Genomic DNA, 12,368 nt, shown 5'->3' on the forward strand with positions numbered 1-12,368 from the left:
GCGGCGCCCGCCCCGCAGCGCCACCACCTCCCCCTTCCCGCGCCACGTGACCCGCGCGCCGCCCTATCAGCGGCCGCCTCTCCCCTTTCCCCCGCGGACACGCCCCCCTCTGGCCACGCCCCCTCGCGGAGGGGAGGGGCGGGGGGGCGGAGCCCGCCGAAACGCCGCGAGGTTTCTCCGCGGTTCTCCAGGCTTCGGCGGGCGCGCGGGGGAAATCTCGCGCTCCCCCCTCACCACCCCCCCTCCCCCCGCCTTTCCCTTCCCTCCGCCAAATCTCGCGAGAATGGCGGCGCGCGCGCTCTCCCCCCGAGCACGATGCCGCGCAGGAATGTGAAAGGCGCCCGCCCGCCGCCATTTTCTTTCTTTCTTGGCAGGCAGCGAGCGGGGCAGGAAGCGGCGGCCGAGCGAGCATGGCGGATTATTCCACCGTGCCCCCTCCTGCTTCGGGAGCGCCCGGCGGAGGCGGCGGCGGAGGCGGAGGAGTGAACGATGCCTTTAAAGACGCGCTGCAGAGGGCTCGGCAGGTGCGTGTGAACGCGGCGGCGCCGAATCAATGGGAGCGGCGGGCCGGGCCGCGGCGCCTCACGGCGGGGCGGGCTGAGCCCCGGCGGCTCTCGGGGAGAGCTGGGAGCCCTTGAGGGGGGCGAGAGGGTTTTTGCCGTCTCTTTTTCAGGCGCTGAGGGGTTTTCCAGCCCGTTTCTCCCTGTGTTTCTAGTGGGGGTGGCTGAGTGGGCCAGCGGCACCTGGGCCTGTGTCAGGAGCGGCGTGGCCAGCAGGGGAGGGATCCTTCCTCTGGGCTTGGACTCCATGATCCCAAAGGTTTCCAACCTAGAGATTCGCTACTTGGTTTTGGGCCTGTCGCTGCAAGGAGGACACTGAGCTGGACAATAAGCTGGGAAGAGGCAGAACAAATGCATGAGGAGCAGCTGATGGAGCTGGGGTTGTTTAGCCTGGAGAAAAGGAGGCTGAGGGGAGACGTTATCGCTTTCTACAACCACCTAAAAGGAGGTTATGGTGAGGTGGATGTTTGTCTCCTAAGTAACAATATGTGGAGTATATTGAAGTGGAATATTCTATCAGTTGCACACGGTTGATGGAGATGATTCCCGCGTGTGCCAAGGCCTGATAAATCATAGAATAGTTAGGGTTAGAAGGGACCTTAAAGATCATCCAGTTCCACTCCCTTGCGGTGGGTAGGGACACCTCCCACTGGGTCAGGCTGCCCAAGGCCCCATCTAGCCTGGCTTTGCTTGCTTTCTACAATTCCAAAGTTAGAGAGTTTTATTTGCCGGCATTTTCGGTATCAATAGGACGAGAGGAAATGGCCTCCAGTTGCGCCGGGGGAGAGGGGTTTAGATTGGATATCGGGATAAATTTTTTTCACTGGAAGAGTTGTGAAGCACTTGTAGGGGCTGCCCAGGGCGGTGGTGGTGTCCTCATCCCTGGAGGGATTTAAGGGATGCGCTCGGGGTTATGCTTTAGTGGTGGACAGGCGTGGTTGGGCTCGGTCTGAAAGGCCTTTTCCAACCAAAGGATCCCGGGATTGCCCGCAGCCACCCGCGCGATCCCGGGGGGAACCGAGCCCGGGCGGCTGCGCAGCCCGCATTGTGTTCCCCGAGGCGCCCTGGGCGAACCTGCTCAGACCGGTTGGGAGCGCTGGGCCCTTCGGGAGTTCTTTATTCCCAAGTTTTATTTGTAGCTTTTGCACCACGGGCCACGTTTTCATTGTTTCTCTGGCGAAATCGTCGCCTTGGCTGGTAAGAACCGGCCCTGGGTTTGGAAGTGTTGGAAGGGCCGGTGTAGGGATCAGGTCTTCTGTAATATTCTGCAGTGTTTTCCTGAGGAATTGGGTAGAAATGGAAAAAAACTCTTTTAGGAAAAAGTTTCTGCGGCTTGAAGGGCAAGGGGGGGGCCTAAGGGGTTGTTTTATGTATTTATGCATGTGTTTCCAAACGATGAAGCTTTGCTGTTGCGGGATGAGCGCAAATTTCCTTAAAGACTTAAGAATTAAATTTCTGTAAGCAGAGCTGTTGCTGCTTCTGTTTACTTACTCGTGATCATTTTCCTATGCGTTTTCTAAATCGCTTAAAGTCATTTGGAAGACCTGTAATAAATGAAGACTGAAAATTTATTATTTTTGCTAACAGTATCTGCCTTTCACTTAGATTGCAGCAAAAATTGGAGGAGATGCTGGCACATCAATGAATTCAAACGACTACGGTTATGGAGGACAAAAAAGGCCTCTTGAAGATGGAGGTATGCACTCATTACTGCTGCATTTATTTTTGTCGAGCATGGCCCGGGTGCCAGAAAGATCGCAGGTGGTTTTTTTTGTTTGTGTGGTTCTTTTTCCATAGCACAGCGTAAAAACATTCTGTTCCCTCTATAGATCATGACATGCTTTTTCATTTTCAGCTTAATGGGGAAAATTGTTTTAAACTATTGTGCTCTAACCTGAAGTGAATGACAGCCTGTTCTAAAATATTTAAAATATGGTGCTGTGAAGAGGAAAATGTATACTGGGGAGGGGGTCAGATAAATTCATGGTTGAGAAACGCTTACACAGGTATGTCATTCAAGTCTCCTGTTGTGTTGGGCTAATTACAGTTTGTGAATTACAGTTTGTGAATTACAGTTAGAGTAGAAAGTGCTCCTTAAATTTGATGGTTTTGTGTCCTTCATTACTGCACAGTTTCAAATTAAAGTGTTAATGCATTTCATTGTAAAAGCATAGGACTTTAAAAAAAGACAGGAAAGTAAATTTTCTACCTTGTACACACTTGGTTAGTCTAATATTTAAGCCTATAGCACGTGTGAACCCTGATAAGATGAAACTTGTTGCAGCTTTTTGGATTTGCCTTGTACTGCAGTAACATTTTCTCCTGAAATGTGTGTGCGCCTTCTTCTGTCTCTCACTAAGCAGCCAGTTTGAATGTGGCAGGATTTGTATTTTAAATATACGCACAGAATCCTGTCTAAATCATGGAAAGGAATCTCTGCGCTTGTTGAAATGTTCTTATAGGTCTTACAAAAGAGCGATGCCCTTTTTCCTTTAAGAGGATTGAAACTCAGTCTACAGAATGTAACTAAGGCTTCATATCAGGAGTTCTTGTGTCCTGTCATAAAGGGTTTTTTTTTCTATTAACGGTGAGGTTTTTAATATACAAAAATGAGCTAATGATGCTTCAGATGATATATGTAATGTATTCTTTTTATTTTATGTGTAGATGGCTCTTGGACAAGTCCGAGCAGTACAACACACTGGGAGGGAATGCCCTCTCCTTTTAAAGGCAGGAATTTTTATTTATTACCTGTGTTTAGTATGTAAACATGACATGAACTAGTGGATCTTTCTGGATTGACACAAATATTTCTTGGAATATGTGTCTGAGTTTTTGCTGCACATAAATTATGGTGGTTCATGTAACCTTAATTTTGGGGTGGGAATGAAGCATCTGAAGTCTATCTTTTCAGGCCTAGGTTAATTATGCCTTTTATTCCTTTACTGTACAGAAAGGATTTGGATGGTAGTGATGTAGTTGCTTTGAATCTGCTTTTTTTTTGAAGTTTTATGCTATGAAATGCTTGATATTTGGGTAAGAGTTTCAGGTTGACATTTAGGTTGAGATTGCATTGCCATGCAATACTGTTGTATTTTCAGATGCTTGATCTAGATTTGTGGTCATTGTCAGAATTTTTTTTTCTTTAAAGCATTGTTGGTTTTTTTTATTTGAGTTTTTCTTTTTCTTTTTTTTTTTTTTTAACTATAGAAGCATCATTAGCTTGAGCAACCAACTGAGCTAAACTTTGTTCCTTGTTGTAGTTAAGTTTCAGTGACTGGGTATCTGAGTAATCTACAGTGTGTTCTGAAAACTGCCTTTTGTTAAACTACTGAATAGATACTATGGAAAAACTTAACATCTTTTCAGTTATACTAACCAAGTGCTGAGTGTTTGTGAGATTCTTTCTTTTATTCAGATGATCAACTCCCTGAAATTGGAGGAAATAAAGAAAAGGAAAAAAAAAAAGAAAGGGGGACTAAAATACTCTGGAAAGTTACAATTCAAACTAAAAGGTGTAAACATTTCTTGAATTTCTTGGCCAAAAAAATTTTTAAAATCTTAATTTTGCAGATCAACCAGATGCTAAGAAAGTTGCTCCTCAAAATGACTGTAAGTAATTTTTATTTTGTTGTCAAAAAACCCCATAAACAAGTGTAACATTGTCAGAACAAGAATTTGTAACGGTGTTTGGGTAGGTGATGCTTGGTCAGTAAGATCAAAAGAATGGTTGGGGGGTTATGTCTTTCCTTGAAGCAGTACAGTCTGCTTTGTAAAACTGACAGTGTTGGTAGCGACAGCACAGAATCTCTAGCCTTTTTATAAACCTCTTGATAATGCTTTTTAAAAAGCATTATCCTGAACAACAGTTGACACAGTTAAATTTTATTATCCAAGGAGAAGCTTAGCTGTAAAACATACTACTTCTATGACTTAAATTTTAACAATATTTGTTTATAGCATTTGGAAATCAGCTACCACCAATGCATCAACAACAAAGGTAAGAGTTATATTACGTCTTATGTGATGTTTTCCTTTTTACTGAAAGAAAGAAGATTTGAGATTTTTTTTTGTTTGTTTTGAAAGGGTATTAATGTGTGAGACAACTACTCTGTATTTGTGTGAGCTGTTCAAACTTAGTTTTAGCAAGTCCTGTGCCAAACACTTAAAATGGATCTGCATTCTTGTCTCTTTCCCTTCTCAGTCTAGGCTGAGCATCAGGCCTAGTAAAAGGAAAATGTGTTGCTTATTTTTACTACTTGATCATAGGTAGCATAACCAAAATTGGAAGCACACCCGAAAGGGAGAGGGTTGACTCTACCTTGTAAACAAAAGGAAAAGTTAATGGATGGGGGGCGGGAATCAGATTTAACAGTGTATTGCTCAGTCAGCTGCATTTGCTACAACTTAGTTGTTTTCTTCACTCGTTTATTCCCTAAGCCATACACAGTTGCTGGTTTTGGCACAAGAGATGTTGAAACTTGGGTATTTTCAGCATATTTTGATAGGCACACGGATGGAACTTCAAATGCTACACTGGCCTTTTCTGTACCACATGTCTGTCGATAGCAAAAGAGAATGAAGGGAAACTTGGATCACTTGACATTATACTTGAATTTTTTGTAGTTACTTGTATGGTGTTTGGTGACTTACTACTGCACTTGCATAATGACTTGTGCAGTTAATGGAAAGCAACTAAGCCAGGACAATAGAAGGGGCACCAGCTTTCCTTAGTTAAGTGGGAGGATATGTATAAATTTGATGCTGCTTTGGTTTCCAAATGGTCAGTGTCTTTTGTTTGATTTAACATTCTCTGTAGATCCGTGATGACAGAGGAGTACAAAGTTCCAGATGGGATGGTTGGATTCAGTAAGTAGCATGGATATGGTGGTGTGGTATAGTGAGGGATGTTAGCAGATGCTGTTAATACAAATAATCTTTGTGTATTTTCTTTCTGCAAGTAATTGGCAGAGGTGGAGAGCAGATCTCACGCATACAGCAAGAGTCTGGCTGTAAAATACAGATTGCGCCTGGTAACTATTTGTGGAGTTTTTTGTTTGTTTCTTTTTTGGGGGTGGAGGTGTGGTAGAACGTTCAGAAGGTTGATCATTGCTTCTAATTGCCTGAACCTTCATTTAAGGTAAATTTTAATGTTTTGTGCTAATTGCAATTATCACAGTCTAAATAAGTGCAAAATTGTATCATACACTGATTCTTCTACTACAGTCAATTTCGAGTAGTTTGTATATGATGTTTAATTTCATAATCTCTTTTTGAGTTAATACTGCAGCTAAATTGATTTTATTTTATGACCTTAGATAGTGGAGGCCTGCCTGAAAGGTCGTGCATGCTAACTGGAACACCAGAGTCTGTTCAGTAAGTAAGCCAAAATCCATGTCTTCGTATCTTAACTGTGCATTAGACTTAATTTTTTTAGATGTAAATGTAATATCTATATCTATAAATAGCTGCGGGTAAGGTCTGCAGCTACACATTTTCCTTTGGGAAAGTAGCATGGCGTTGTCTTACATTGCAGCCAAGCAAGCTGCTATTCATGAAGTCAGTGCTTTATGGGAAATCGTTTTTCTAGTTATGGTTTATTCTGCTCATGTGTTAGAGGGAAGAGTTTTTAAACAAGGTTACCACTGTAACCATGATTTTACTCTTGACCGCAACTGACTTAGTGTGGTGACTAGATACTTAGTTTTGTCCACTATTCTGGTAACGGTTACAAGTACAGATGTCCTCACTTAGCATGCTGAATCGAGCAGTAGATAGATATCACAGTACTTGGTGGTAAAGCTACATTTATTTTTTAGTCTGGGTTATTTCACGTATTTGTAAAGCTTAACCTAAAATAGATGCCTTAAAATTGGCTGATAGCAGATTAACAAAAAATTACTGTCAAATGAAAGGTTACCCAAATTACTACAGAAATTAAGCAAAATTAGAAAAAGCTTTGTCTGATTTTTTTTTAATACACTAAAAAAGGTAAATTGTAATAATTTAAGATCTTTTAATTAACATGGATTTGTGGGCTTTTTTAATGTTCTGAAGGACAAAGTTTCTATCTTTTGTTCTGAATTATGGTTTGATCAATGTAACTATATGCAGGGGTGATAGTCATGTTTGGGGACATAAATTATGTGTGTCTGATAAAGAACCACCTTTTGTTTTCTGACATTGGAGGTGGTTTTAGGTCTACCACATTATCTTGAAATTAATTTCTTAAGTTTCTGTTAAAGATTTACTGATCTTGTTTCATATTTTTTATGAGATAAATTGTATTTCTTTGCATAAACTTTTCAGATGGAGGAAAAAACTTCTGAAGGTAATAGGTGTAGGTGTGTATTTAAAAATGTATATATTCCTTCACAGATCTGCAAAAAGATTACTTGATCAGATAGTTGAAAAGGGAAGACCTGCACCTGGCTTTCATCATGGTGATGGACCTGGAAATGCAGTCCAAGAAATTATGATTCCAGCAAGTAAAGCAGGATTAGTTATTGGAAAAGGTGGAGAGACAATTAAACAGTTACAGGTATGCATATTTGTACTTCTAAATGTGTGATATTAAATCTGGAGTTGAGTGGGTATTGACCTGCCTTTTCTCAAATAGGAGCGGGCAGGTGTCAAAATGGTTATGATTCAAGATGGTCCACAGAACACTGGTGCAGACAAGCCCCTTAGGATAACTGGAGACCCTTATAAAGTTCAAGTAAGGAGTCCTTCAGGATTCTAAGCATTTTAAAATCTATTCTGACCATGCAGTACCTAACAGAACTTTCATTCTTCTTTTAGCAAGCCAAGGAAATGGTGCTGGAGTTAATTCGTGATCAAGGTGGCTTTAGAGAGGTGCGCAACGAATATGGGTCAAGAATAGGAGGAAATGAAGGGATAGACGTAAGCATGGTTGAAAAACTTGTTCACTGTATTTTGAGATGTTAACATTAAAATGTTAAGCTGGATAATATCACTGAAAGTTCTTAACCGGGTTCCAAAAGTGATTGTGACGTAAGTATTGCTTGATTCTTGCTGCATTGATGACTCTAAACGGTGTGCAGCATTCACTTTACCAGCAGTTCTGAGCTGTTTCAGCTAGCTGGAGTTCTTTATCAAATAAGCAGATAAGTTTTATGGCTAAGATATGATGTCATTATGGAAATTCGTGTTTGGCCTTTACAGAAGAATATTTACCTATTATGCAAGTCATGAGCTCGTAAGCGCTCATCAGAGGTGAGGCTCATCTGCTACAATCTGCATTTTAGGCCCATTAGAACTTCTTTTCTTTGCTCATGGGAAGAATAATATCCACTGGAATTGCTGCCCCTTTAGGAACTTGTAGTGCATAGGATCTCCTGATGCTCTCATCCGGTATTTCCTAGACTTGTGACTTGATATTAAAAAATCGATGCTTTTGGAAGTCTCAAGTGGCGTAGGGCTGGCCCTGGTTTACTGTTCTGATACGTAATCTTTTAATTGTGTGAATTTGGTAGGAGTATTTGCATTATCGACATCTTGAATTTTTTTTTTCTCTTCTAAGGTTCCAATACCGCGATTTGCCGTAGGTATTGTAATTGGAAGGAATGGAGAGATGATAAAAAAGATACAGAATGATGCTGGTGTTAGGATCCAGTTTAAGCCAGGTTGGTAATACGTCCCTAAGTTTCTGTGAATCGAGTGTAAATTTGCTGGATTACATATACTGGAATAGTTCATTTTTATTCCAGATGATGGAACAACTCCAGATAGAATAGCCCAAATCACAGGGCCTCCTGACAGATGTCAGCATGCTGCAGAAATTATTACAGATCTCCTTCGAAGTGTTCAGGTTGGATCATATGTTGTTTACCATTTAAAATCTCCTGTCGGGCCTTTGTAAAGACTTCAAAGTTTGAAAAATTACTGTGTAACTAGCAAAAATAATTTAAGGGTGCCATGTGGCGTAGAGTATGAATGTTTGCTTTTACTGTTAAAGTTTTGCAAGTGTATGATGATGATAACACCGACTCAAAGTCATGGCAGTTCTTGATCTGTCAGGTTTTACAGCTGCTTCTTTTGTTGTCATGTATTAATAGCCGATATGCTGTTACTTTTGGTTGTAATGGATGTTTAAGAGACTGTTTAAGTGCTTATTGTGAGATGAGAGCACCACTGCTGCATTTACAGAAGGCAGATGTAAATTGTATCTTTGTACACATCAAACTTTCTGCTTTCATCTGTATCCTTTCCTTCATCATTCATACACAGAGTTGTACAGAACATATTTTAAAATGTAATTTAGGTCTTCTGGAAAAGATACTACTTAAGCTATAAAAACTACCCCAGCGGTAAATCAGTTTCTTTCTTAAACAAATTATGTGATGTCACCAGTTGCATGTGCTTATTTGTTGCTTTTTCTTTTTAGGCTGGTAACCCTGGTGGACCAGGACCTGGTGGTAGAGGAAGGGGTAGAGGCCAAGGCAACTGGAACATGGGGCCTCCTGGTGGATTACAGGAATTCAATTTTATTGTTCCCACTGGCAAAACTGGATTAATCATTGGCAAAGGCAATATATCTTATCTATATGTGTATCTGCATGTACTTAAACTCTCAGGTTTTCTGTTTGTACAAATAGCCGTACTCAGATGTTTCAAGAGAAGCCTTTGCAAATAGTTTCATGTAGGGTAGAGCAACATAACACTGCTAAATCAAAACACTCAGAATATTCTTCAAGATTTTCCTCACCAAAACACATACCGAAGTAGTTAAGTGAAGAAACAACTGATTTATCTAACCCATTCATTCTAAAGTAATAAGCACCTAGTTACCTTGACTGTGATCTTGGATGGTATGTCTTAACTTGCATTTGATACTGCTTGATTGGCCTAGTGTTTTTGCATCTGTAACTCACTCTTGAAACTAACTGGCACATACTCCAGTGAATGTGTTTTACAGTGCAATCCTGCAACAATTTAGTATGTGTTTGTTGCAAAATTCTTTGAGAATTGTTTTTTTAGAAATGGTTAACTATGTGCTTCTAAATGAAGCAGTTGAGCTATCTTAATCCATTGTTTGCAGTGTATTTTCCAGACACAATGAATAAGCTTCTACAGTTCAGTTGCTGACCTGGAAGGCTGCTTCTGTTTGTTTGTTTGTTTACTTATGTATTAAATGACCTTTGTTTTGAAAACTGTGCCCACTAATGATACAGATAACTTCTCATGATCCTGTAAGAGGAGGAAGTAGCTTAGGGAATTTAACTTCATGGTTTTAGTGCACTGTGAAAAATGTGGACTTGCTATCTGATCAGCCTCTACGTTCCTTTTGTCATCTGTGCTTGCATACTGCCATAAAAGGAGATGAGGCTTTAAGCTTCTCTTTACTGAGAACTGGTTCACGTCTAATCTTACATCTTTACATGAATGGAAAAAAATAGACAACATTGTAGAAATTCCTTGATGCTCTTTCTGAGTAACAGTATTGGGCACTTCAATTTAAAAAATAACTTATTTTTACAAGTTTGTTGCGATCAAAGCTGTATGCTACACTAAGAGGCTTTTTTAGTTGTTCTAAGAATGTTCTTGTATGGCTCATAAGAGTAGATGTCTTTTCATTTCTGTTTTTGATTCTCTTGCAGTTGACTTTCTTTTATTTGAGTCTTAGTATTTTCACTTTGGTGCGTGTTATAAAAGCTGTATGTTACATTGTAGGTGGTGAAACAATTAAAAGCATAAGCCAGCAGTCTGGTGCTAGAATAGAACTTCAAAGAAATCCTCCACCTAATGCAGATCCAAACATGAAGATGTTTACTATCCGTGGAACACCCCAGCAAATAGATTATGCACGACAACTTATAGAAGAAAAGATTGGAGTAAGTGTATAGCTATTCTGATTTACTATTTTATCTAAACAGAATAGGAAGTTAGTCTTCTTTGTGGATTTTTTTCTTTCATTTCCCTTTGTAATTACCTTATCAGATAATAAATGATACTTGGTGCACAAAAAGGAGCAAAAACTAGAAATGGAAAGGAACACTTGCATTCTTCAATGTAATCTAATGCATTTCTTAATGATGCGTTCTTGAAGATGCCTGCTTTGTGCGTAGTGAAAAGTCTGAATGCTTTGAACATGTCCTTGATATTCTTAAAAGCTACTAAACTGTTCAGTTTTTCAGTCTCGCTGTGTTCAGGCAGAGTTTTAATCTGAGTTCACAGTCTTCATTTCTACTGCACTTTTGCTTGTATGTATATGAATGTAATCAAATTTGCTGCCTGTTTTTTAATCTGATCTTACAAACAGATTTAATTAGCAGGATAAGCCAGATTTAGATGTATCAGTTTATCTTAAAATACTGATAGTTTGTGGGTTTTTTTGATGAAATTTGTGGGAAAATCCATGTTTATTTGTAAAATTTTTCATTTCCTCAAGGAAGGGCAGAAATAAATGCAGCTCTTTGTTTGCTATTTCTGCCATGGCTGCTTTTTAATTAAGTGTAAGCCTAATCTTCAAAAAAGCCTGTGTTCTTCAGGGAAATGTCATTAACAGTCTCAAACCTCTTAGATTCTATTCTTAGTGTTCAGATTTGTGCTTCTAAACTGCTGAAAAATGGAAAACATCAAGGTTTATTTTCATCTGTCTGCTACTTCTGTTACAGGGTCCGGTAAATCCATTGGGCCCACCTGTTCCCCATGGACCTCATGGTGTTGTTCCTGGTCCACATGGACCTCCTGGGCCACCAGGTCCTGGTGCTCCCATGGGACCATATAACCCAGCTCCTTATAATCCAGGGCCTCCTGGCCCTGCACCTCAGTAAGTACAGCTTCAGCTAGCTTCTTTTTTTACAGGGTGACCCTAGGACTGGCTTTCACTGTATGTGTATTACTTTGTCTCTTGTAGTGGTCCTCCAGCTCCGTATGCTCCACAAGGGTGGGGAAATGCTTATCCACACTGGCAGCCACCAAATCCTCCAGATCCAGGTAAGAAATGTCACAGTTGTGCTGTAGTGTGGATAAACTGCAGTGTATCCATTTTGTCCTTACAAGTATATGCATTTCACACTTTGTTTGTATTACACTGGAAAATCTCAAAGCTCCTATTCAGTCTTTTCTTTACTGATTGTCAGTTCATGTATGTCTTCCGCTTCCTATGTGTTTGTTGAAAGATGTTGGAATTCAATTATTGCAGTTGGAATAGGCTTCCTTACTAAACGTTACTGATACTGCATTCCAATATTATGCTTTTTTTGCAAGACTTTCGGTTAACTGATTTTGTGCAAATCAGTTTGGTTTTCTTGTAATGGATGTTTTTACATGGAGTTCTTTGAGGATGTGTATTTCTTTCTCTGCTAGTAAATGACTCTGTATTTTATTTTAAATGGCACCTCTTCTCATTTCACTGACCCTGACTTTGCACATTTTAGGCTATATAATATATTTCTAGCTTTTATTGACCTAGATGAGGATTGCTTCTCGGAGTCCAATACAAATGTATTTTATTAGTCCTTTTTGAGGGATAAAACTTCTGTTGGACTGCTGTTAATACAGTTAAACTAGTTAGGATTGTGTATTTTGAGCTTTTGCTTATAACAATTCTGTATTTTCTTCTGAAACCCATCTTTGTAGAATCTGTTTCTTCCGTTTCTGGTTTATCTTTGTCAAGACCGGGAGTTTTTACTTAATTACAACTTCCCGAAGTTTTAGTATCCTGCTTTTCTTTAAGTTACATCATTTGATTGGACTAGAGCATATGGGGAAACCGAACTGCAATCACAGAAGGCATGGTAAGGCTAGGTACTCAAGTCATGTGTACCTCATTTGTTTGAGGTA

At 40.2% G+C, this 12,368-nt stretch overlaps 1 protein-coding gene across 17 annotated transcripts in view; it reads left to right on the forward strand.

Annotated features, from left to right (window-relative positions):
- The first annotated feature begins 296 nt into the window (after positions 1–296).
- Positions 297–12,368, forward strand: part of FUBP1 (far upstream element binding protein 1) — a 34,936-nt gene continuing 22,864 nt past the window's right edge. For 8 of the 17 annotated variants that reach the window (XR_011337906.1, XR_011337907.1, XR_011337908.1 and 5 more), the window contains exons 1-17: positions 299–524; positions 2,166–2,256; positions 3,228–3,290; positions 4,134–4,172; positions 4,521–4,560; positions 5,380–5,429; positions 5,522–5,593; positions 5,879–5,936; positions 6,939–7,101; positions 7,180–7,278; positions 7,362–7,463; positions 8,104–8,206; positions 8,291–8,391; positions 8,968–9,109; positions 10,254–10,414; positions 11,198–11,352; positions 11,440–11,519. Coding sequence is in view for 11 of the 17 variants with exons in the window: in XM_069862874.1 (XP_069718975.1) it covers positions 411–524; positions 2,166–2,256; positions 3,228–3,290; positions 4,134–4,172; positions 4,521–4,560; positions 5,380–5,429; positions 5,522–5,593; positions 5,879–5,936; positions 6,939–7,101; positions 7,180–7,278; positions 7,362–7,463; positions 8,104–8,206; positions 8,291–8,391; positions 8,968–9,109; positions 10,254–10,414; positions 11,198–11,352; positions 11,440–11,519 (1,633 nt within the window). In the remaining 6 variants the exon portion in view is untranslated. Of the gene's footprint in view, positions 525–2,165; positions 2,257–3,227; positions 3,291–4,133; positions 4,173–4,520; positions 4,561–5,379; positions 5,430–5,521; positions 5,594–5,878; positions 5,937–6,938; positions 7,102–7,179; positions 7,279–7,361; positions 7,464–8,103; positions 8,207–8,290; positions 8,392–8,967; positions 9,110–10,253; positions 10,415–11,197; positions 11,353–11,439; positions 11,520–12,368 lie in introns of all 17 variants that reach the window. The other 9 variants (XR_011337904.1, XR_011337905.1, XM_069862869.1 and 6 more) reach the window with 5 other exon arrangements.

The sequence above is a fragment of the Phaenicophaeus curvirostris genome, chromosome 8 (genome assembly GCF_032191515.1).
Source record: "Phaenicophaeus curvirostris isolate KB17595 chromosome 8, BPBGC_Pcur_1.0, whole genome shotgun sequence".
In the NCBI taxonomy this organism is placed as follows: domain Eukaryota; kingdom Metazoa; phylum Chordata; class Aves; order Cuculiformes; family Cuculidae; genus Phaenicophaeus; species Phaenicophaeus curvirostris.